At 35.0% G+C, this 27,660-nt stretch overlaps 1 protein-coding gene across 4 annotated transcripts in view; it reads right to left on the bottom strand.

Annotated features, from left to right (window-relative positions):
* Positions 1–1,854: 1,854 nt before the first annotated feature.
* Positions 1,855–27,660, bottom strand: part of LOC123712382 (nephrin-like) — a 142,027-nt gene continuing 116,221 nt past the window's right edge. For 2 of the 4 annotated variants that reach the window (XM_045665431.1, XM_045665432.1), the window contains exons 10-17: positions 21,835–21,997; positions 17,034–17,185; positions 13,068–13,290; positions 11,678–11,893; positions 7,297–7,422; positions 5,870–5,962; positions 3,473–3,606; positions 1,855–2,409 (exon numbers count right to left, since the gene is read on the bottom strand). In XM_045665431.1, the coding sequence (XP_045521387.1) occupies positions 2,314–2,409; positions 3,473–3,606; positions 5,870–5,962; positions 7,297–7,422; positions 11,678–11,893; positions 13,068–13,290; positions 17,034–17,185; positions 21,835–21,997 (1,203 nt within the window). In that variant the 3' untranslated portion in view covers positions 1,855–2,313. Of the gene's footprint in view, positions 2,410–3,468; positions 3,607–5,869; positions 5,963–7,296; positions 7,423–11,677; positions 11,894–13,067; positions 13,291–17,033; positions 17,186–21,834; positions 21,998–27,660 lie in introns of all 4 variants that reach the window. The other 2 variants (XM_045665433.1, XM_045665430.1) reach the window with 2 other exon arrangements.

Raw genomic sequence — 27,660 nt, 5'->3', positions numbered from 1 at the left:
TAAATACATGGCTGGCTTCATAAACCGGAGGTATGTGGCAAGAAATGTCTCAAAAAGACTTCAAGACATCAAATTTAGCTGCAGGTTCCGAAAAGTTCTTCGGAACATTTCCCATGACATAAGCGAAAGAAAACGTAGATAGAGTTTTCGTCTCTACGCATCGGACAAGGTTCTAAATAATAAGAATTCGATTCATACCTTCATAAAGAGCAGTGTTGGTCTAGTGTTTTCGAGATCAATTGTGTGTGCGATGCAATTACGGTAGTGCACTAAATGATTTATGTGCTTATTCAGGTACAACAGGTTAAAAAAATAATCAAGAAACAGATAAAGAATGATGAGGCTAACAGCAAAGATTGTAGCGCCACAGATTTTTGTAATTACTCGGAACTCTTTTATGATCATTCGTTTTAATTAGTTTTCGTTAGTATTGCTTATGGTGGTGGAGAAATCCAGCTTGTCTATGACTATACATATGTATATATATGACATACTGCGATGATTAATCTTTAGATTAACCGATTAGATTATCTATCTATCTATCGATTAGATCTTTAGATTAATGAAGATGACCGCGATTTTCATCTTACCTAAACATACGCAGAGTTTTCTTTTCTTTATACTTACAGCTCACTTTAAATAGTTTTTCATAGATGTGTCAGTAATGTGTGCATCTTTTTTTATTAGCGTTTATAAGTTCCTTATATTATACATATATGTCTCAACAATGAGTGTTCTGTGACGACCCGCATACCCAACTAAACATTGTAGAAAGCTTGTACTTATATGAGTTATATAGATATGTAATACCAGTAAAGGCTATATCATACCAGAAAACAAATAGTTGCTGGTGTATCCCATACAGGTAGACTCAACCTGTGTATGTTTGGTTATGCTTTATGTGTTTGTTTAACGGTAAATTAATCGTCCACGAAGTGTTCAGTCGTCTGTATCTTACATAATAAAACAAATACAGTTACGCCAAGAACTGTGCGCAATACTGTAACTATTACGGATTGAATTTTGCACAATCAACAACTAGTAGAGTAAAACAGTTACTATTATTCTAATACAAATAAGATTCATATTGAAATGATATTATTTTGTTAATGGACTTGGGTTAGATGATAAAAATATTGGTGTGAAAATTAAAATACGTTTATATTTTAGTTGCTTTATTGAATCACAAGTAATAAAAAACGTTGTCGTTTCATTAAATTACTTTGTACATTAAAAAAACAATACTGTGAAAAGAAAATTGTAAGTTAAATATAGGTTTACGTGTATAAAATAGACAAAAATAAGATAGTACAACTAAACTCTTTACTGGATGTAAATTATCCTAATTTCACGGTTATTTAGAATTTATTATTGCAAATAAATTCTATCATTTCGCGTGCTATAGATATATTATATATATCTGAGACATAAGCAAATTTAACTTAGGATTTAACGAATATTGAGTATCTTCTACATGATATTCACGTTAAAACAATATATTTAATTAAAAACGTTTATAATATAGTGAAATTAATTAAGTTTATTGATGTCTTCTACAAGTCCAAGTCTTAAAAGTAATAAATCTTTAATTAACTAACTAATATAGTACATTTTTACATTAGAGAATTGACTATCATTTTCCCTACCGAATTATATGTGAATTATAAATTTTGATTACTAGTATATCTTTGGTACATCTTTGGAAATAAATTTTTAAATACTTTAATTGGAAATTTTCAATAAACTTTCATTAAAACAGTGTTTGCCTTGCTTTAGGCTTTGAAAGTATATTTTAATTATAATAAATTGTAAATAAGGTAAGTATTCTCTTTTAAAATGTGTAAAAGAAAATTATAATTTAAAAGGTTTTGTTTACCCAAAAATAAAATAATAATTATTACTAATTAGTTAATTATCGGCTAACAGCCATCATATACTTTCTTTATTTACACATTACTTAAATTTACTAAATTTAGGACATAATTTTTATTATGACAGTTATTTTATGCCTAACTATTTTAGTTAACTAGCAGAAGCCATCGGATTATATTCGTTATTGGGTCTCTTATTGTCAACAACATGAAATCATTGATGAGTGTATGAGAAATTTAAGCAAATCTATGTAAGGAAAATAACTAGATTTACCCATGAAAATTACAATATTATAAACGATAAATATTGCGTTCTAAATGCAACATTACAACACTAAACGCATTTAGAACTCGACCAATGTGAAGTTAGCTATCAATTACTTGATATCCGCTATCATGAAGTGTTTAAGGAAAATCCGAGGCTTGTAGTTGTTGTAGTTCATTACACACAGCTTTCCTGATGTGCTGCTAGGAGCGGCGTTCTCGTAGTTACCACTTCTCTGTGGGATCGGACACCACCATTACTGCTTCGGTCATTCTGTAACAAAAATGAATATATAATTTGTTATAATAGAAATTATGTATACGCTTTCCAGACTAAATTATTCCTGACTTAACTTTATTAACATTTTCCATAACGCAAGAAACTAGTTCACAAGTGTATTGACTCAAGTGCGCACTATAACACTCACAGCGGATGTCGGAACCGAAAGACATGAGAGACTAGGCATTCAGTTGGGACACCTTTTACTTGAAATTTTTTCCTCAAAACATCACAATGGCTAACTAATATAGTTCGTCCCACGAGATTTTCCCAAGAACTCAAAATAATGCTAGCATTATGAAGACATTGTTAAACCAGGCTGCATTAAAAAGGTCAAAAGTTTTAACATAATCAATCTCAGAAATACAATTTTACATTTACATTATAACACGAAATACCTTTACTCACAATCCCGAACAGTACAAGTGTATAATTTTAATTGGAAACCTCTCTGGACGGGTAAATTAAGAAAAATATTATTCCTTTAATTATTCATTTCTTTGAGCGATTTTAATGAGAGTATCGATACAATCACTCTTCATTACACTGTGAAGTTTTTTAAAATTGGAACGCAATATTCGAATTCCGAATAAAACATATTAATAATTGTAAACTGTGCTCAATTATTATAAAAATTATTCGACCGTCCATAGAGTGCGTCCGTTTCGCCCACTGCGCACATTTATCACGTTTGACAATTTGCAATTTAAATACAATCTTTCGTGTTCATTATCTTTGTGTAATTTACATTAAAATTGCTCTGGAAAATTAAGTGACTTATTGGCCGTTTTTCGATGATAATATTTTTACCTATTTTTAATAAAATGATAAGGCCCTTAAAATCGTAAGGGCGATTGTTGACACTGACGTAGTGAGTTCGAACTCCGGCTTTACAACAAAAGTATGAGATTTTTTCAATATTCTTAGTTAAAATATTTTTGATAGCACATCATATTTATTATCATAATATCACCATTAAACAGTATGTAACGATTTCGATTTTTTTTTTCAATCGAATTCGTGTTCTTAAAATGTACATCAATAAGTACTTACAAACCTGTAATTCATTTTTCTGTGCAGGCGGGGTGTTGGGCGACTGCGTACGCGCAACACTGTTATTGCTCGAAGAATTTTTCACTTCCGCTTTTGATACCACCTCGGAATACTCTGGTGGCTTAGGGCAGTCTGTATCTAACAAAAATGTATCATTTATTATTATTAGTTATTTTCCTTTGTTGATTATGACTATAACCCCACTGGAAATTTAAGAATCTAAATCAACTTTGATACAACTTTCAGACAATAATCTTTTTTCAGATTATACTTTATAATTGATTTGACAATAAATACATACTATAAACTATAGTACTAAATAGTCCTTAATCCATATAAATATATAATTATAGAAAAAAGCGTAATGCTCATATCTTTGTTTTTTAAAGGTAAACGTTACGGCGATTGGTTCCACTACAACAACTTTCAATAAAGATTAAGTTTCACTTACAAAGTTTCTGAGATATCAAAACAATAGAAACCAATACTGGAGGTTTTAAGTTCGTGGAATATAATTTGGTCCATTTCAGTCCAATTTATAAACAATCAGACGTTTTCAATCTTTATCTTAATAGATCAGCTATTAAGACTATTTTTTTAAATCTTACACTTGTGAAAGGTAGTAGAATTTTAAATATAAAATACAAACTAAAATGGTTATGTTTAATACATAGGTTTCATTGTAGCCCGCAATTTGGAAGATCCGTGGGCGAGAAGCTAGGCAGCAGGATCAAATCTCTCCTTTCTTTAAAATTGACTTTATTGGCTTAAACTTAGGTCTAGTGGCCTTGGCGTCTCGCGCCGGGCCTAGGCTATTACTACTCCGGAAATATTCTCATGATATTTATGGGCAATTTCGAACCTGCTGGCCAGCGGGATCTGAGTTACCTGTTGTGCATCTTACTGAAATATACAAATTTGGCAATTCTATGACAGAATTTTTGTAGCTACGATCTGTGCTCGAGCAATAGCCCGGGATCCTCATGCCAAAGTTGTATCGCAACTGGCTTTTGAATTTTAATATTTTACTTTTTATAAAATGTGCAATGTTTATTTGCATAATATTGCAAATTTATATATGTATTTCAATATTATCTGAAAATACCATGATTTGAATTTATTTTTCTCGATTATTTCAAGTTAAATCGTTAAAAAAAATTTATAAGATTAAGCCTTTAATATCGAGTAGAGAAAATTAGTGAATACAAGGAGTGTTAATCTACTTAAAGATAAAATGAAATATTGCAGAATTTATTGACGACGTAAATTTTCTATTTATTAACAGACATGTTTGTTGTAAATTTTAATATTTCCATTTCACAGACCTTAAACAATTACGATGAATAAGCGCACGTAGAAAACAGGATCAGATACCAATAAAATGGTTTACACAATTTTTTTTATAAGTAACTAAATAAAAGGTTTAACTATACCCAATCAATTCTTTCATATTATATATCAATGAATACATATATTTTTTACAGATAGTGAAAAATTATTTCATATTTACGTAATATATAAATACATCTAATACTATAATATATAATTACAAGAATAATGTTAATAAAACCCCTTATAATAGGCGCACGTTATTACTAGGATAATGTTAATAAATCCTTACTGAGTGTAGGAAAATATTCTCCTAATTAAAGATCGCTACTAATGAACTGCTACAAAATAGCCAAAGATAAAGTAGGGACATATTATGTGGGTCCATTCCGCCTAATGACATGATCCTATCATGAAAAGGTTCATACGATAGAAATGTCAAAGTAAATTTACCCTAGATTATCTTTGTCATTTCAGTAGCTGTTTCAAGAGTTTTGGTCTAGTGGCATTACTGTCTAAAACCTTTGATCATACGTTCGAATTTCAGCAATGGATGTATCGTTCTATGTGAGATTTTAACACTGGCAGTACGGTAAAGTAAAATCGTCGTGCAATCTGTGGCCTAGGTCAGTATAGGATATAGTATAGTGTAGCGCCATCTTATCTTTATATATATCACCGTAAAATAGTAAATACCGTTTGGTTATAATCAATCTCATAATTGTCAACTGTCCGAAGGCTGTCCCTGATTCGTAGACCGTATAGTAAAAAAATAACAATTTCGAAAACATATTATTGATTACCTACTAAGTAATAAATAAATACTTGATGTTACAATCCTTGAAGTGTATTCATTTTATTTGACTAACACCCGTGTTTCATTCCTAATTATGGACACAGAGCGGTGTACTATAAAGCCGACCAGCCTTCAGACAGTTGACAATCGACATTTCACAATCTCGCGACATAGATTATAACCTAACGGTATTTACAATTTTACGTTGACATATTCATCAAAGCTTTAAATTCGCATTTCTATAAAGAAATTTTATTTAGATTAAATTGAAAATACCTTTGCTAAGTGGAATTAAATCCGGGTTGCAGTCATCCGGGGAAGTCCTCTTTTGTAGCGGCGTTTTTTGATTCTTTGATGATTGCATGGTAACTGTAAAAATAATTATTTGTAGTATTGAGCGAATTAAATAGTTTAAGTTTGATTACTATCCAAAAACAAATGCAATTTGTTTATCTGTATGTATACGAGTTTATCTTATATAAAGAATAATATAATATGCAGATTGCACATGCAAATTAATGTTATTATTTCACAAGAAATCAAACCCAGGACCAGGATTAAAATGTGATCTGATCATGAACATTTCATTTCATATAACCTTTGGTTCTGCACTTCATGCAATCATCATTTTTCTCTTACTAGGGTTGCTTGGAAGAGATCGCTTATTAGAGATGAGGCCGCCCGTTGCATACCTTGTAATTTTTATGTATTGTGTTTCTTTTATTTTTATTGCAACGACGTATTATTAAATAAAATAAATAAATAAATTTAGTGTAACATATAATAGATTCAAATTACGACTAAGAAACACGACTAATTAAAAACATTCTTTAGTAATTATCAGTTATATCAGTAAGTATTGCCCCACGATTTAAAATTACGCCGTAAAACTAATACGTTTTAGCAAGTTTGTAGTCCCTCTTGCTCCTTATTTAATCAGTCTTGCAACACTGTTTACCCAAAAGCGCTGTTATGAGAAGAGACAGAGGATCTCTTCTCATCACAGTGTAAACCCAATTTGACTGAACGAGATGAAAGAATTTACACATTTAATTTTATTTTATTTATTGCATTATCATATTTAACTGAACCTATTTAATATTTTAGTTTAATTAATAAACAATTTCAAAATCCTTGTATAGAATTTAAACAAATTAATGTGTATTCAAATCACGAAAACAAGCTGCATTTAGAGTAAAATTGATGACACATACTTTGAACCCTTGTCACGTTATCAAAACATATTTACGTTGAATTATATGTAAAGCAACGTTAATTTAGTTGTTGTGAAATTGATTTGATTATTCTGATACAAGATTGTTTTAGATGTAGAAGTGTTTAATTTTTTAATAGGATTCAAGGAATTTCAAGTTCGCAATCCACTATTTTTTACTAAGTATACGGTTCCTGGGTAAGGCGATAACATAAAAGACGATATTAATATAAGTGTATAACACATTTTTAAATATATCATTTGGTTTCTGCGGCTGGACTGAGGACACATATTTATCAAAAGTTTGTCGTAGTCATAATAATTTGAAATTGATCACAAAAATATATTTAGTCTAGTTTAAACTGTACATATGTATATTAATAACTAATGGTATTTGCTTATTTCTTATAGATTAAGGTAAGTATTGTAAAATAAAACGTCAAATGAATTGCAAAGAAACCTGGTTCAAATGATAAAACATTACACAAACCTTCATAGTTACTGTTATGGCGTAGCCGCGTTGCGATGAGGGCTAGGCATAGTATAATTGCAACTGTAAGCGCCGCTCCCAGAACTCCACCAACTGCCCAGTTCACTTCCCAGGCTTCTTGGGCTTCTACAAATCATATATGTATAATAATAATATGAAAATATTAATCTCAAATAAATAATTCAATTCACCAGAATTCTTAATGTTCTATGAAAGAGTTTTTTTTTGGTAAAATGAAAGTGAGTCTACAAATCGTAGTCTCGCGTTAATGTTTCTTGATAAACCTCATTTATAAGCAAGTAGGTGATCTGACTCGTGTGCTTGTGTGTCTACCGTATTGCATGTATATAATTGACAAGCGACTCGTCCAGAATTATTATCACTGAATTTTATTTTAAATAAATCGATGTGTGTACCTTCGTAAATAAAAGTTATTAAAAAAGTACCTATAATACATGTGTATTATTGGGACAGAAATCAGCTAATAACCAGTTAATCTTTTCCCAATTTGTTGAATATGACTTTTAGTATTATGGTCTAGATAAATCATCATAATCATTCTATTATCTAGTTCCAATTATATTATATTAATCTATGTAACTGTACTTTTTAAAGCCGGTTAAAATTTATAAAAAAACCATATTGAATCATTAATCATTGCTTTGATGTAAATGAAACCTTTTTAATAAAATTGAATAATATTTAGAGAACGAGGTCGAACCCATTAGCTTACGGTATAAGGTAGATTACATTTGTGAGCGACTTACTTGTATGTTATTAATTACTTTAAAAAATAAAATACATTTCGATTAATTATAAAGCCAATTCAAAATTGTTTTATTTAAATGTCATTGACGAATATATCAAAATAATCATAAAGAAAAGCTTGTAAAAGCCTTTATATTAATACAATATTGATCCTTAAGAAAGTATATGCCAAATTTAAAATAGTCAAAAACAATTGGTAAACATGGTATAGCGAACATAAAAACCAGACTTTCTTGTGTACTCAGTGGTGCTACAACATTCTGGGCCTTAGCCTCAGATTGCAAGCAGGTCTTTTGTGCCTAAGCATTTCATAGATTTTTGGGTTGGGGACATTCCGGTGTCGATGTTTACCTTACCGTCTGAGCAAGTGCTATATATAATAGGTATTTCAATTTAAAAAGCAATAACGAAGTACAATTCCCGAGATTTCAAAGTAATTATGGACCAATCTTTCTAAAAGCCACGAACGTTCCGGAACGATACTTTATACGATAATCATAAAAGGTATTAAAGATAAAAGAGTATTATTGTATGTATCATTTAAATATATCTCATGATGTCGAATGTTGGTTGATTTTATTGTTAAAAATTGCTTTGTATTAAATATATTATTTCTACTTGTAATAGTTGTAATAGTTAAGCATTGTTAATGGATTATGACTACGAATATTATTATGTGCACACGCTGAGTAAGCTGCTCAAGCGGGGTTGAGATGCCATCTTAAATTGATACCCTTCATACAGGTACAGTGTTAGGAAAATTGTGGTGAAAGTTTTCATCACTCATTTGTAACAGAACTTATGGCTGGACTAGGTACAGAAACTCTACAAGGAATTATTGCGAAAATACAATTTTCTAACATTACCGCCATTGCGACATTACTTCAATTAATTGCACTACCCTAAGAAAAATTAGCGCTGGCAAGCTGACATCCCCCTAACTAGTCGGTTTAATAAATTTTCATGTTCCAGCCAGATCTCTTCGCCTATGTAATACATTTGATTTAAGTATGAACGAGCCTCCTGCCCGTTTGCCCCCTGTTGTTTTGTGTTTGTTGTACTGGCGTGGCTTCCATGCGTCGGTTGTCTCTCTCCCTAAAATATGGCGAGGTGGCCGATGGCTGGCCATGCGTGATACTCGTGAACGGGTGCTGCTTGTGGTGACTGGATGAACTTGAATTCGGTGATGTTAGTTTTTTCGACTATGTATTTGCGTGTTGATCTCACGAGAATGTAAGTGCGTGCTCCTATTTCACCATGCCTCCTGCTGATAGAGGATCTTCGACAATCTTTGTTTTTAATTTATGTTTATTTCTTACTTAAGATGTCATATGGTGTTCCTCCTTACAAACGTTCCTTGTTCCTTCCTTGGTTGCAGCTCCATACAAACGTTGTGTAATACAAAAAAAAATGGCAAAAAGAGTGGCGGAGAGTTTATTGCCAGTTCTTCTCCACTTGCCTTTGATTTGAGAACTGGCAATAAATGTAAAATTAGAAGCATTTAATGTATATTTTTTGACGTTCATAAGTGTACATTGTGTTACCTATATGAATAATGAATAAATGATTCTTGAGTTTGTCTTTTGTAAACAGTAATTGTTTTGTGCATGTGTACATCTAATGTGTAATTCCTACGCTCACTTTTCCAATTTTGATATGAGAAACCTAATATTATGTATATACGAGTGAGATACATGTCCCAATTTTAGTCCACTAGATTCACTCTGACATGTATTTTTAATGCCCTTTTGAATTTGTTAAACGCGGTAATATTGCGAATTTCAGATGGTAATTGATTAAGTAGTTGCACACCCTCATACCTAATTGACCTCTTCAAATAATGTGTGCGCGGCTTCGGCAAGATAAGTAAACTCGCTCGACTTGTTGCGTGTGGTTGAGTCTTTGATTTTTTTTAATGAAAAGCTACTATGTGTATGTTATGATTCCTAATTAAATAAATAAACATCAATATTAACGCAATTTAAGGTATCTGATTAATAACGTTATAGTTGTATCTTGAAACGGATCATTCTTTTGTCTACATTCTTCTACACCTAATTTATAATATTTCATTAAAATTAGCCGCGACTCTGACGGCTTAAAATTGTTTTCAGTTTTGACAAAATGCTACTTTGAGCCGGAAATTAAAGAGATTCCGCGTTTAGTCGACCTTCTAAAATAATTTGAAATGAATATTTTTGAGAATATTAATTAATTCTTGGATCAGATTTAAAGATAAGAGGCAAGCTTTATTTATGATTTGCTAAAGCTACCGTTATTAGAATTAGAAGTACACCTCGTAGTTCGCTTTTCACAAATACGCACGTGTACTACTTAAATCTGTTGACGATGTCAATTTTAAATAGCGACCTTAATATAAGAAAGCCAAATTAAAAATTACCTTACTCATATCAAACTAAACGTTAAAACCTTGAAAATCTTACTTTTATTTTAATAAAATTTTTACATATTTTTCTTAGTATAACGTTTTATACTTGTGAATGACTTTTTTTATGAATGTATGTGTTAAAAATTAAGTTTAAAAAATCGTAGCTAAATACCTAACGCTAGTAATATAGCTTGTCGGACTTGTTTGACAGGGGCGCTGGTAGAATGGTAATAAACATTTTGTTATTAATCTATCTAAAATCATCTTGACCACAAATGACCAAAACTTTCACATATCACACATTATTAATTACTATATGTCTAATTAATATTATAATAGCGGTTAACTAATGTTTTATGCGTAAGAGCAATAATAATTAAATCACAATCGTCATCATTACTCACTGTCAAATTAATATGGATAAGATGGCTTGTTGCCAGATAAGGTAATTTGGAGATTGATGTTTGAAGGTACCATGTAACATACAAACTTTTGGAGTAACTCTAAAATCGAGTGCATTGCGCTCTTGTTAAAACTTTCATGAGTTTAAATGTATATAGATCTATGTTTAGTTTATTGAATTAAATATCATCATCATGATTTTTATAAATATAAATTTGAGTTAATTTAATATATTTTTTTATTGTGTATTTCAAACAATCACATTGTTCTTTAAATAGGCTTACAGAATTCTGCTAGTAAATAATATGATAGCCACTGTTCTGGTACCGATAAGTGTTTTTTTTAAAGGTGATTTTATTAAGTTTATCATAATAATTTTCATCTTTCAATGTTTTTTTTTTTAATTTTATAGTGTGCCTTTTCTGATTCGTAATGTCTCTGTACACATCTTGGTCTCTGTAATAGTGTGCCTTCTGAATAAATAAATATCGGCTGAGTTTTTCTTTTGGCAGTTTGACCTGAATCTGTGTGATATCGTTGGGATTAAGAAATCATTTTCCTATACACACGTTGTATGTTAAACATCGAAATTATGGTAAACAAATAACCATATGGCGTTGAAGTAAAATTTAAAATTGGGAAGTTAGGTCACAGACGTATTCATAAGATTCATAATAATCGGTTTAGTAGTTTTGGAGATATGAATTCTATTCTGAGAATTTAATATGCAATATAGGTCAATGTTGATATGTACTGGAAACCGGTTGAATTAATAATTATAATAAAATAATAACTTATACTCCATTCTATTGGTAATCTTACCAGTTCTAGGTGATAATCGCGGCGCAGTATCCACTGTAAACGTAATATGCTCTGATCTGCCTCTTATATTAGCTGCATATACAACAATACGTAGATGACGATCAGCACCCAAACGCCGAAGATTCCACACTGTCATTGAATTTGTTGAATTGACTACGAGGCCCTCGTTTGCCCATACTTCAGCTATGTATGTACAGGGGAGGCCGCCCTCGTAACCTGCGAGAATAATAATGTTTAGACTTAAAGAAGATTTTTTTTACCATATAGCACACATATTATAAGAACATTTAAGATAGGTCTATGTACGTTAGTAATTCGTTAAACAAGGAAAAAAATATTTCTGTTAATAACTTTTTGAATGATAATGAAAATCCATTAAAACTAGTTTGATAATATTGAGTTGTGATATGTATATTTAGTACCATCGGAAGTTTATTATTATTAAAAAAAAAGGTTGATCGAACGTTACAGTTATTACATAAATCATAAGTTATTTATACAAAGGTCGTTTAATAAATACGCGAAACATTATTATTGCAATTTCGTAAAGTATTACAAAGATATATGGCTCATACCACTAATTCGTGATATATGTAAAACATATATTACGCTTTATAGGCTCGTCTCGGCCAATTTATTCAAAGCTAGAGTAGAAGCCGGAAGCAGCCTCGCTACCAACACGGTACGCATTAGATAAATGCTAACAGAACTTTAGCAACGCCACAACTTCTTATCGAACATGAATAATGGGTATAACTATGACACGTACTGTCCCACTTACGTTTGCTGTATTGCAGAATTTACTGTTATTGAGGTCAAGAGGACAAATTATAAAAATGACAAATAATCTATAATACATTTTTTTATATTAAATTTATATAATTTTAAAACAAAAGCATTCAAGATAATCATTAATATTATGTGACTCAAATCTAGACAATATTTAATTTATTATGTTAAATAGCTTATGAAAAATATCTCCCCACTATAATATTTGTCGTAAAAATAATAAGGAATTATTGCACGTGTACTATATAATATATACATTATAAAGTTATGAAAAACGTTCATAATTTGTATTGATTTCTTCCAATAACTTAATACAATACAATGTTTTGGGTTAATAAGGTTAATAAGCTTTTATTATTGTCTTTTGTTAACATAGCTTTTACACATTGAAAGAAAACACTTTTTAACCGGATTGAAGCTATGTACTATTATAAATTTATAATCTTATCAATTAATAAGATTTACTCCTTATGTACGAGTACGTCACGAACACATTTTATTCATGGAGAAAGCTGTAATTATCAATACCAAACATATATTTATTTCCAACCTATCGTTATATCAGAGACAAAGCCACATCACCACAATCGTAAACCAATACCTGATAGGCACGTCAAATCCAGGGAATCGTCAGTCAAATTGTACACAGTGCAATTGGCCGGAGAATCGGGCCGTGTCGCCGGCAAAAGGGTGTATACACATGGAGATACTTGTTGCCCGGCAAGATTCGTTGCCCGACAGGAGAGTGTCCCGTAATCTACGTCAGATACCGGTGTGTAGGTCAACACCGATCTGCCGTCCTTTGCGTGGACTGTGAAGCGCTCCTATAGGAAAAAATACGAATTAGAATTAAGTCGATTTTTTATAAGGAAGTATTGTTGTTGTTAAAAAAATAGTGATGCTAGTATTCTTTGTTGGTCTTAATTCTGTATGTTTTCAGTTAATTTTCTTCTAATAAGCAAATATGTTATCATTTTCTAAGGAATTCCGGTTTTCTCTCGATGTTTTCTTCGTACAAGCAAATGTAAGTGCGAAATTTGCACGTCTTACATCTGAATTACACATAACGATATTATACGTCGGTACATATGGTTTGGTAATTGTACGAGCGAAGGCAGTATATTTTGCTCACTCCGGCTTTCTTAGTTTTTAAAAGCGTAGCGATTTTCTAAATCGTTCTAGTTACGCCCCGAGTATATGTAATACGCCAGACGTAGGCACTCTTTTCGAAGTTACATTGCATTCATTCGTTACATAGCAATTAACATTTTATTATTTCGCTTATATTATATTGTTGTACGTGGGTTAACATTGATTGAAATTAATATCCTCTATTACTTAAAGCACTCCAATGACCCAATAACCGTACAGTACTTATGATGATAAAAACATAGAGAGAGAGACTCTAATAATATATACACCCTTCTCTAAATAATTTTATTAATTAAATAAATACAAAACAGCTTTCCGTTCATTTTGCAAAGACATAACGACACAACATATTTTAATCAAAACATCATAATATTTTAATTAGACAAAACAATGAACGATCAAAACAAAACACCCAATTCCCTGAAAATCTAATAAACTTTAATTTTGTAAAGTTAATCTGGTAGCGGCCACAAGTTTTGTCAGGAAAATGTGCCCCCAACCGCCTCCAACGTCGCTGTTATAAAATCCTATTAATTTTCACACCGCAGACTTTGTACTAGAAAGTTTGATCAAATTTTTTAACTACTCTACCATAACTTGTAATATTTACAATCTTTTAGAAACTTACAAGTCTTTCATCAAAATTGGCATTTTCCTCCTACTGATCAGCTTTCATATATATAAACAAAAGATATTTATAGGGAATATGAAAACAAAATAAATTTATGACATGCAACTGTTATAATTTAAGTTATTATAAGGTTATATCGTGTTTTTTATTAAACATTATTTCATTTTGTTTAAGTAAATTCTAGCATCATTTTATTTTTGTCTTTTGTCAAGACACACTTTTACAAATAAAGGTGAAATCCCTTTTTTTTCAACTACATTTGAGATTAAAATCTATTTTTTTAGCCTAATGGATGCAACGCAATATGGAGACAAGTGTACAAGAGCTAGTATATCTTAGACTCAAACATCAACAACCAAGACGAGCCTACTATCTATTCCGTTTAGACGTTAACGTTGTAGCGTTATCGATATCTAATTGGTGCCAGCGTAGGGTGGTCAAATGCTCAGTGAATTCAATTCCACATAGCAGTCGAGCTTAGTCTCTGGCTTAGTTAGTAAACGCCAGACTAGAGTAAATTGACATTTTGACAAGTGAACGCGGTAAAATCTTTTTTTTATTCTTTTAGTTTGATAATGTTGTTGTAAGACTCGAAAAATTGTGTAAGTAGCTACTATTGGAACGCTAGTTACGAATTAAAGTGTCATAAATGTCACTTACCTACAGTTTCCAATGTGTTTATCAAACGATGCTGTCAATTCGTCTACTTTATTCGATACAGGTTATTACATATATCGTAATAAATAATAATAAAGACATCTAATTTAAAATAAATCTAACAAAAAATAACTATAAATTAAATCTTAATATTTATTTTTTCTAACACTCGCTTTCCTAAATTTCTTCAGTGCCATTGATTGGAACCCATTTACGGTGGTCCTTAAAAGTACATGTTTTATCTGTGCATCTTGCTATTGAGCCCCGCAAACTACAGTTTACAAGAATACAATTTTAATGATAGTTCATATTATAGTACGCATCGCTAATATTATTTGTTAACATGGCAGTCTAGAAGGGTGATCAAGTAGCCCTATAAAAAAACTGATACCAAGACTAAACGGAAACAAGTGGTAATTATTTATTTTAAGTGAAAAATAATCACCTATAAACCCACCTATTCCTACATTATTAGGAATAATGGAGGGATATTTTTTATAGTAGCTTTGTAAGTGTAGTGTGGAGGCATTCATGAGTGACGCCAAAAAAAGACGTTTTTCATTTGTCGCTCCCATGTCAAAGCGTATTTGAAGAAGCGATTAAATAATTTTATCTCAACAATAAATTTTCGGTTTTATACCTAGCAAATATGATCTCTTTTGGTCTACACATAGTTTTTACCATAAACATCGCTTTGTATGCAGTGAGCTCCGACTCCTACATATATTTGCGTAAATACAAATCAAAAGTATCAGTGGACTGTATAACACCCTTTTCATACATAAAAGGGCCGTAAAATTGGGATGGACATGACTATTGTTCTTTGGGAATTCGTAAAATATTGAGAGATGTCACGATACTTTTAAGAGCACTTTCACAGTTGTGAACGATATACTTAGATGAAAAATTCGATAAACATTTTTAGGATTTTGTTTTATTGTTAAGTATGGGTGTTAATCGAAACCAAATATTAGGATGGAAATATTTTGTCAACTAGTAACAAAAACAACTAGGCATTGAATAAAAGTTACAAATAAATTATTTAACTAAGTTATCGGAATATTTTAAAATAAAAATAAAAATTTGACGCATTTTATCGTATGTGAAATAGTTCTAAGAAGTTGAAGTATAACCTATTTCTAAGAGGTTCTAGGTCACTGCAAAGTTTTAGGCCAATCAAAAATTTATTTGTTTCATAAATTGATGCTAACGGCTGTTATAAATTGTAAAAGTCGAACTGAGCTGTCAATCTCGATGATTTATTTGCTTTTTGGTGAAATAAACACTTGATACGAAGAAATCCTATACAATTTATTTTCGTATATTGAACATAAACAAACTGTTATTGGAGTAATACATGCGTCTAATTTTTTTGGGACTGAATGCAAACAGAGTAAATTTGAATAATGTTATAACCGCCGCCTATAGACACCTGCAACGTTGTATTGGCGACCTTTCAGGGAATCTATTATTAAAGGCTCCTCAGTCGTATCGGTTCGGAAATACTTCTACTGGCAGCTGGTACCAGGAAGAGGTGTAGCGCTGTGATAGGTAACGCCAGGAGTCGAGATGAAAAGGATAGAATTTAGAATTGTGGATCAATGTTCAATGATGGAATTCAACCGCAACTATCAGTCTGATCAATTATTCAGAGAACTTCCCAAGATTAATCCGGTAGAAGATACTGACAGAACCAACATTTCTACGCAAAAATCTACGATCGGACAGAGCAGGGTTGTCGACGATTCGAGTCGCTCTGCGTTGGATGGGTTCAAATGAAATAATTAACTAACAAAGAATTAATTAAGAACTAAGAATAAATACCTTCGTACGCTACTAAAGTCAATTTAAAATAGCCAAAAATCAAATTCACCCGAAATTAGATACTTAATTAATGTTTTTTTAGTAAACAGTCATTGATTCAAATTTTAACAAAACAAACAAAAGTATGCTTTTGCAACATGTCTTAAGGATATTGACATAAACAATAAGAAATATCTAAAATTTTGGTTTAGTTTCCAGTAATGATACTCAGTGCTAATTAAAATCAGCTTTTATCTTGAGATTGCCAACATTATAAGCGTGACCAACAGCCTAATAAACGGATTAACAGATTTCGCTACTCACCGCATCGACCTTTATAGATCCGGCGGAGTTATTGAGTGTCCACTCAAAGGTGTCGGGAGGGGGGAAGGCGTCAACTTGACATTCGACACTTGACGGCTCTTGAAGCGCCGCGCCAATCAGTTTAATTTCACGACTGTGGCATAGTGGTCTATCTGTGAACAAATTTGTTTAATATTAGATTACTTATGGAACTTCTGTTGGTGACAAGGTTTATTTAAAGTATAATAGATGTGGAGTTTGTTATCTACTATTTATTAAAACATTAATATAAAATATAAAAATTGTATTACAGTTAAAGTAGATCATATTATAGACGTAAAATGAATTCTTCGGCAAAATTTTATTGAAAGTTCTTGTGCCGCCTTTGATTTTCGGCTCTAAGGCTGCGATAGTATCGACCGGAAATTCTTTATACAGAATCATAAATTAATGCACAACCGAAACTCGAACAAAAAATGTTCGGTTTGTAAACAGGACGCTTAAATAATATTTTCATTTGAACGGCTTTATGAAATACAGGTATTATATGTTTTCGAGGTAAAACGAAAAACCCTTTGTTTTTTGATTTTAACGAAATGAACATACTTTTTTTACAAACAGGCCTTTATTCTATAGTGTTAAGACCTTCTTCAATATAACAAACGTATTTTGTTTTAATAAAACCTTATGTTTACATGTTCAATTCTTGGCCAATTTCATTACTGACTTCAAAACTAATCAAGTAATTCACCTTTATATCTTTCACCATATCTAATTGATTAAATGATCCAAATTGAATCTCTTTGTGATCCAGTCCTGAAATCAAACGTGCCACACAATGCTCGTCATTTTGCTTTGATAACCCAACAGATTAGATAGCATTTTGGCCAGACTATTGTACTAAATCAGTGAGGAATTAGGACCATTATGACCTATTAATATATAGAAGATTTTCGTGTCTATTGATTGATAAAATCCAACAATTATTTTAAGACGGCAAAACGATAGGATGGTTATATCATGGTTGACAATGACACACTCAGAACGGAAACAAAAGACGTAAGAATACTAAGAAAACCCTTTTAAACGGATTGAAGCTATGTATTATTATTAAAAACTTAAATAAAAAAATATTTTTTTTCCGACGTTTCGCGTGCTTTTCAGCGTGCGTGGTCACGGTGACTGAATATAAGTTCTTAATAATAATACATAGCTTTAATCCGTTTAAAAGGGTTTTCTTAATGTGTAAAAGCTATGTAAACAAAAGACTACTACGTAAGAATACTTTTTGTTTCGAACAAAGTAATTTATTGAACCACCACGGTTCGTGGGGATTACAGCCCTGATATGAATTAAGCATATTATTCTTAAATTATCGTGATATCATCTATAGAACTTGATTATTTAAAGTTCAGAAATTAAATAATAGATATTGTGGTCTTACAAAATTAGATCAAAGGAAAATGCATCTCTTGTGTATAATGCTAAGGCTGAATCCAGCATATGCGCTCAGATTATGGGGTTGTTAGGTTTAGGTTTAGGTAGGTGGACTCAATTTCCGCACTTAGACACGTAGTCGGTCCGTTGTGCGTAGAAGCCCTGGCTAATTTAGCCAGCCCAACTCCTTCCAGAAGCACAGAAGTCTCCCGGGCACTTCACAGGCTTCGCGGAGCGACCTCACTGTTCCGAGGATTTTTGTACGTTGATTAGCCACAGCCTCGCATTCCAGGACTACGTGGGTGACTGATTCCTCTGCGCTGAAACAGCCTCTGCACAAGGGGCTGTCTGTTGCGCCTAGGACGAAAAGATGTTTGTTAAGGAGACAATGGCCCGTGATTGTCCCTATGATTGTTTTGAGATTGGTTCTGTTCAGGTTTAGAAGTCGCTTAGTAAGTTGCGGGTTCACAGCCGGCAGAGCCATTTTGGACTGTTTGCAATCTACACTTCGCGACCATCGTTGATTCTGGAGTACAGTGGATCTCTGGCGAATCCAGGTTCGAACTAGCGAGAAGGGCAAGGGGAGGAGCGGATGCGGGCCAGCAGGTATCATACCAGAGCCTCTTCTCGCAAGCTCGTCGGCTGCATCGTTGCCGAGAGAGCCACTGTGTCCCTTAATCCACTGTAAGGTAACTCTATTTGTTAGAGCTATTGCCTCCAGTGCTTCGTGACACTCCAGTATTAGTTTGCTGTTTGTGTTTTCGTTACCGAGCGCCATCAGCACGGATGCACTGTCCGATATGAGCTTAATGTAAAAGTCGTTGACTCCCATCCGCTGTACGGCTCTGGCTGCTTCGGTTAGAGCGACACATTCACATTGGAAGATTGTGCTTTGTGTGCCCAGAGGTAGGTGTATGTTGATGTTGAGATCAAAGGAGAAGATACCAGCGCCTGAGCCACACCCTGTTTTTGAGCCATCAGTGTATATACGTAGCTCATTCAGGGGCGACTGATCTTGCTCCTCTTCTCTCAGTTGTATAAGATATTTCTTGTTGAATATTAATTGATTAGTGATTCTGTCACATGGCGCAGCTATAAGAGGTTGGTACTCTATTGCCCTGTTGAGAATCACTGTGTGTGAACTGTAGTGGTTTTTTCCCCATAGGTCCAATACCATAAGCCTGATGGCCGCAAGTGCCGCCTCCTGCTGTATGTGTAGGTCTAGAGGTAAGATTTGCAGGGCTATCTCCATTGCTGCGGTCGGAGTTGTTCTCATACAACCGCTAGCAGCGGACAAGGCAAGCCTTTGGAAGCGTCCCAGTTTCGTGATCGCCATTTGAAGTTCAGATCTTGGCCACCAAACCAGGGCTCCATAGGCCAGCATTGGCCTGATTATGGCAGTGTTTAGCCATAATGTTATTTTAGGCGATAAGCCCCATTAGATTATGGGGTTGTATGAACGCTTGTTAAAGATTTAATAGCCTCATGGTTGAGAGTACTGAGTACCTCTAGCATACGCCTCAGCCAATGGTTTCCGCACGGAAAGTGCGACAAGAATGAGATGGTAGGTTTTTTGTTTATTTTGTGTTTTGAGTTCTAAAATTAGCTTTATTAATGGGCAGGTCAAACAATAACATTCCGAAAGTAATATGCAGGCCAGTAATAATAATATATGTCTTTGTATATTATTATTTCGGAAGTAACAATCGGACATTTTATAATTTAAGTTTCCCCTGTAAAATTCATTAACAAATTATGTTAGAAATTATACTTCTTTGGTGTAACAAGCTAAAAATCTTTTCAAATATTTTATATTTCGCCTTATTCTACGTGTAGAAAAAATACTCACAAAAAAATTACTTGTGTCATTTTACCAAACGCGCCAAAAGAAGTATAACTTCAAAAAGTAACACAACCTTAGACTTAACACACAAGTTTGTTCCGGTACTTATTGACCTGAGAAATACCTGCCCGGCCAGTGTAAAGAGTATCCCCAGTGATGGGATCCGCATACCAATGGATGTTGCTAAGTTGCAAGATATCATTGATACGCAGAAGAAACAGGATCGGGGATAGAACACAGCCTTGTGAGGCTCGATAACGACCTTGATACTCCGATCAGCTAGAATGCTGGAGATCCAGTCGAATAATTTCACCAGCCAAACGACCACAACGAAAGCCGTACTGATAATCGCTAATCAGCTGGTGGCCCTGTACCTCAAGAGCTGGCCATTAATAATGGTTTCCATCATTTTCGAGAAAAAGGAGGTTACAGCTATCGGGCTTTAGTTGGACCAATCAGAGCGATCGCCTGTTTTTAGGGATCAGATGTTTTAACTATTTTGATGATACAAAAATGATGCAGGTCAGTTTAATCGACCTTCATTAATCACATCTTGATCATAGTTGGGTCGTCTTCTAATGTACCTATATGCCCGTGATGATTTTACTATGTACCCTGATATGGAAAACGTGGACTGGTTTGGCAGTCACGCTGACAGCTCAGGAAAACACAAACGACACCTGATTTGTCAGCTCTGGGCCGGGTGGTTTTTCATTTCGCTGACCAAAACAGATTTTAGTCGCAGAGCCATTGGAGAGCGAACCATGCTACGTCTCATTTTGAAACGCTTCTTAGAAGGTCATAATTTTGGCTATCAACGCCGACGGTGCTATTTGCGATTAATACAGATACTAGATTAAGACAGTAAACATCCTTTTTAATTTACATCTACAGCTAATTATCAAATCAAGGCTATAGAAAGGAAGAGAACAGGGAATAAACTCTCCGTCGCTGAAAGATGTGTGTAAAGAACTGCAACTATAAAATGCTTGTATGACATTTTAAACCAAGTAATTATAATAATAAATAATTTATAAGGAAAATAAAGGGAGTGGGCCCATTCTTCCTTAGGAGTTTCTTCTATGGCATTTTCGTACGCTTTCACAGCATCTTCAGGACTCGTAAAGCGAATACCTCGAATTTATAATACCTAAATCTAAAAGATAATTTTCTCGCGTTATTTCATTTCACGTGTTCATTTTCACGTGTAACAAGAGTTTTAGATTTGCCGCCAATTCTACTCAATATACTAGATAAGGTTACAATTAAAAACAAGATTTCATTAGCAATGTTTCTAACTGGCCAGTTCTATACATTTTCAGTGTTACCTACGTAAATGATCTACCCAGTCAGATATTAGATAACCTAACGCTAACCAACACAGACACTAAATTAAAAAAAAAAATACTTTTTTATGCATTTGTCACGTTCCTAAACAAGACTGCTATTGTTACATTAAAATATATGTAATAATAAAATTGTGTTATTATTTATATTAAAAATACGTATATTATATTTAAAAAATATTATAATAAAACTTACAGACAACTTGCATCCTCAATGGTGGAGACTTTCCGTCTCCCTCTACGTTGGAAGCTGTACAAGTATACAGCCCCGCTTGATGGCGTGACACATTTCGTAATGCGAGATTTGTGTTGCCTGTCAGTATCACGCCATTCGCTGCATTATGCTGGAGTAGAACACCCTGGGAAATAAGAATATCCTTTTTATAATATATTAGCGAATCCGACAGACGTCCTGTACACACTTCTTAAGTACAAAATTTCAAACTTAAAGAAACATCTAATTATGAATGAACTATTCTCGAATCCACTAAAACATTCATCAAATTCGGTCCACCCATTTATTCCATTACGGCTTTGTCGGCAAAGTTCGATCGTCTTGGTCGTGGCGTTGTTAATGATAATATCGAAATAAACACATCAACCGATCAACTTCAAAACTTTTCATTGTCAAATCATACACAGTTATAATGTAATGTTATCTATAGTTCACATAGATACCATTATGTATATCTGTCAGATGCGTTTTTTATACCATGTTTTTATCACGTTTTCCCCACGGATACTGCATAAAAATTGTATCCTAAGTCCGTCTCCTCTAACTAATTTTTAGATAAACAATTTTTCAATCGTCCTGGAATTATAAATACTGTAACTAACACGACTTTCTTTTATATACGCAGATATACTCTTTAAAGAAAGAAAATATATGTGTATTAAGATTTCTATCTATCGATCAGGATAATATTATAATATTTCCGACAAGTTTGGTCATGGGCATTGTCATTGGCATTATATATAATCATAAAAAAATCATATAATTTATATAATCATATTATATGGCAATCCTTAATACTCAACGCTGCTTCAAAGTGTGGTACAAATAAATTCAGTAGGTAATTTAAAAATCCGGTATTAAAAATTATAAAATTATTAAGGAATTGATTTTAAATATCCGTCCTAAATAAATATGAAAGAGTTGGCCTAGTGGCGTCAGCGTGTGACTCTCATACCTAAGGTTCGTAGGTTCGAGCCCCGGCTATGCACCAATAAACATTTTGTCTGTGTGCACATTTAAATCTCGTATAAGACCCAAAAGCTCACGTGTCTGGCGCATAAGGCTAGACACTACTTTTATTAACTACTATTACTACTATTTAACTACTACAATTAGAAAAAAAATGATAGATAAAGAGATTCAGAAATCTGATGCCTTGAACCAGGTTTTGATTTTAATAATGACTAATCATGATGAGAGACAGAGATTCCAAAGATCATCAATCTAACGGTAAAGATAAGTCTGTCTTACTAATTTAATCATATACAAATTACAATCTTAACTAGGTTAATTTTGCCAGTTAGAAAGAACTATGAAAAAATACGTATTAACTATCTTAAACAAAAAGTTTTATACAAAGTGGGAGTGCCATGCTCCTAGTGGGAGTGCCATGCTGTTGCTTTCGGGCTTCAGCCAATCGGGCAGGCACGACCGGGGCAGTACCACTGTCTCACAGAAAACCGGCGTGAAGTGATGCAATAGGTTCATCTTATTGTACTCGCGTTTCGTGCGGTGAGTGAGACTCCCGGAGCCCATCAATTCCCCCCTCCCCCAGAATATGAAGATGCAGTTTAAACAGAGATTACCCCAGGGGGGTACCACACGTTTCCGCTGTGGAGAATCCCCCTCTGAGCGTCCATCATCGGAACAATCAGTATTCGGTGGTGGATGCACAGGCTGCCCTTCGTATTCTGGGGTGGGCAAAAACTGCTCAAAAAACTATAAGTTTCGATCTCGGGGCAAACGGAAGAATTTACCGAAGGCATCCCCTTCCACGCTCTCAGTGGACTTTACCAATGTTAGGGGGCTCAACTCTAATCTTAACGCGGTTCACTTTCACCTCGAAACTGCGAAGCCGGCCTTATTCTTCCTTACTGAGACTCAGATATCCTTCCCGGCTGATACTTCCTACCTCTCCTACCCGGGGTACAAATTGGAACATTCATTTGTGCCGCGGGCGGGAGTTTGCGTGTACGTCAGAGAGGATATCTGTTCTCGTCGCCTCGGGTCGCTTGAAGGAAGGGACCTATCTAGCCTCTGGCTGCGCGTAGACTGCGATGACCATCCGCGATTCTACGCATGCCTGTATAGGTCCCATAGCGGAAATACCGAAACTGAGCGACTCATTGAGCACATCCAAATGGCTACAGATTCCCTGCTCGAAGGGGTTCCTACCGCTGAAATCGTGATACTTGGCGATTTTAACGCTCACCATGCCGATTGGCTCGGTTCGGAAACCACCGATCACGCGGGAAGATCCTTTCACGACTTTGCTTTAGCTTACGACCTGTCACAAATGGTCCCTGCGATTACGCGAATACCAGATGTGGATGGTCATAAACCCTCTTTGTTGGACCTTCTGCTGACCTCACATCCGGAGACCTATCAAGTCTCTGTTGACCCGCCATTGGGTTCATCGGATCATTGTGTGGTCCGGAGTACTGTGCCTACTACGCGCCCTCCTCGGCCCCGTTTTTCGGGTTGTCGTCGTATTTGGCACTATCGGTCAGCAGATTGGGATGGGATGCGGTCTTTCTTTGCGTCCTACCCTTGGGGGCCTATGTGCTTTTCGTCGGAAGCTCCAGATTCCGTCGCTGCCTCTGTCGCCGAGGTGGTTCTGCAGGGCATGGAACTTTTTATTCCATTCTCTGCGGTGCCGATCGGTGGCAGGTCACAGCCCTGGTTTAAGCGTTCTTGCAAGGCGGCATCGCGTCGAAAGCGAGAATGCTTTAATGCATGGGCGGAAGCGGCGATATCTCGTGATGCCAATACCAGCGAACATAAAAAAGCATATAACTCAGCCTCCAGGTCCTTCAAACGGGAAATCGCTAAGGCAAAGTCAGAGCACATCGCCAGATTTGGCGAGAGATTGGCCCAACTCCCTTCTGGGACCCGAGCCTTCTGGTCTCTCGCCAAAGCTGTACAAGGGAATTTTTGTCAGCCATCGATACCACCGCTGCACAGAGAGGATGACTCGCTCGCCCACACTGCGAAGGAGAAGGCCGACCTCTTGGGCTGTCTCTTTGCGTCCAACTCGACTTTGGATGACCGGGGGAGATCACCACCGGCGATTTCGCGGTGTGATAACTCAATGCCGGAAATCACATTCCAGCAACGTGCTGTTCGCAGAGCACTATCTTCCTTGGACATTCATAAGTCGAGCGGGCCGGATGGTATCCCTCCAATTGTGCTGCGTACATGTGCTCCTGAGTTGGCTCCGGTCCTGACGCGCCTTTTCCGGTACCTGTACTCGCTCGGCACTGTCCCGAAGTGCTGGAAGACCGCTTCGATACATCCGATCCCTAAAAAAGGCGATCGCACTGATCCATCCAACTATCGCCCAATCGCAATAACCTCCTTGTTCTCCAAAATAATGGAATCCATTATTAATGGCCAGCTCTTGAGTTATCTAGAGGGCCACCAGCTGATTAGCGACTATCAGTACGGCTTTCGTCGTGGTCGTTCAGCTGGTGACCTTCTAGTATACCTTACTCATAGATGGGCAGAGGCAATTGAGTCCAAGGGGGAGGCACTAGCGGTTAGTTTGGACATAGCGAAAGCCTTCGATCGGGTGTGGCACAAAGCACTGCTCTCGAAGCTACCAGCCTACGGGCTTCCTGAGAAATTATGCGACTGGATCTCCAGCTTTCTAGCCGATCGGAGCATCAAGGTCGTCGTCGACGGAGCATGTTCCGACCTTAAACCCGTGAATGCTGGGGTCCCACAAGGCTGTGTTCTGTCCCCGACCCTGTTTCTTCTGCATATCAATGACATGTTGCAACTTAGCAACATTCATTGCTATGCGGACGACAGCACTGGGGATACTCTTTACACTGGCCGGGCAGGTATTTCTCGGGCAGTTGTCGATGAGTACCGGAACAAACTTGTGTCTGAAGTCGAAACTCTTTTACGTGGAGTCTCGGACTGGGGTAGACTAAACCTAGTCCAATTTAACCCCAAGAAGACACAAGTTTGCGCGTTTTCCGCGAAAAAAATACCCTTTGTCGCTACTCCTCTTTTCGAAAACACTCTTCTTGAAGCCACAGCCAGCATCGGAATACTTGGCGTTGACATATCGAACGACGTTCAGTTTCGCGGTCATTTGGAGGGAAAGGCTAAATTAGCCTCCAAAAAGCTTGGTGTGCTCAGCAAGGCGAGACGGTACTTCACTCCGGGCCACCGCTTGCAACTCTATAAAGCGCAAATACGGCCCCACATGGAATACTGTTCTCACCTCTGGGCGGGGGCTCCCCAGTACCAGCTCCTTCCACTTGACCGTATCCAACGAAGAGCGGTTCGAATCGTCGATGACCAATCCCTCTCCGAGCGGCTCGATCCTTTGGCGTTGCGTAGAGATGTGGGGTCACTCTGCATCTTCTACCGCATTTACCATGGAGAGTGTTCAGAGGAGTTGTTCGGATTAATACCTGCAGCTGAGTTTCAGCATCGGACGTCGAGGCAAAATACAAAATTCCACCCGTATCACCTCGACGTCCGACGTTCCACGACTGAGCGTTTCTCAAGGCAATTTTTGCCGCGCACCACCGCTATGTGGAACCAGCTGCCCACTGAAGTATTTCCGAACCAATTCGACTTAGGGTCCTTCAAGAAAAGAGCGTACAAATTCTTAAAAGGCCGGCAACGCACTCGCGAGCCCTCTGGCATTGAGAGTGTCCATGGGCGGCGGTATCACTTAACATCAGGTGAGCCTCCTGCCCGTTTGCCCCCTATTTTAAAAAAAAAAAAAAAAAAAAAAAAAAACAAAGAAATAGAATTCTGTATCAAGTTACTCGAAAGAAATTACTATTTAAAGTATATAGAACCTTTTAAAACTTATAAAACATTGCAATTATAATTGCAATGCAATTTGTCGAAAAATTAACCACAAGATTAAAGTTTTGATATTAAAGCTTCATCTAAAATTGTTCTACGAAAAACTAAATATTACTACTGAGCATACGAAATTGTAACCAAACTAACGAGTTTATTTAAATGCAAATTGACATTAACTTTAGAACACCTTTTGGTTCTAAAATAATTTAGATGAAACATTTTAAATGACATCGTGATAGAAGGTATGCACCTGTGCAAATAAAGAGAGCAAAACATCTAACCGTTAACTTATATCAAATGTGGTTTTGACAGACAAATATAGCATATGTTTTTTGATTAAAGAACTATTGCGTTAGTGAGATTCAATAATAGAATATATTAATCTGAAAAATAACAAAGAATTAGTGAAGCTATTCAAAGGAATGCTGCCATCTTCCGACTGAACTAAAATATATTATTAAGAGAGATTCCTTTAATATTATATTTATATTGTTTTTTGTTAAAATTTATGTTATAGCGTAGGTCAAAAAAAAACAAAAAAAAACTATATCATTTTGGGAGAAAAATACTCAATAGAGAAATAGCCAATACGATTATACTATGTTTTGTTTCATACGTAATAAATTAATGAAATCTATTATAATTTTGTAAACCTATGATATCGTTAGTTATATGTTTATCAAAGGCACGAAACATAAAAGGCCGTGTTTAAGATGTTAATGTTAAGTGTATAATTGACAAATGTTACATTTTTTCTTTTATAGGACCAATAAAGGTATTGGATAAATTACGCACAGGCCTATACTAATAACAAGGACACGGTAGCTTTCAGAAGACATTATACTTAAGAGCTTTTATAACTCCGTTGTTCCGCCATTTTTGCGCATACAAAAATCGCGGAATTTTTGAAAATGAAAGTTGGGCTTCGTTATGAGAGTATAGGCTTTACTTGTA

Source organism: Pieris brassicae, chromosome 7, assembly GCF_905147105.1.
Source record: "Pieris brassicae chromosome 7, ilPieBrab1.1, whole genome shotgun sequence".
Lineage (NCBI taxonomy): Eukaryota > Metazoa > Arthropoda > Insecta > Lepidoptera > Pieridae > Pieris > Pieris brassicae.
This window is presented reverse-complemented; position numbering and strand designations above follow the sequence as displayed.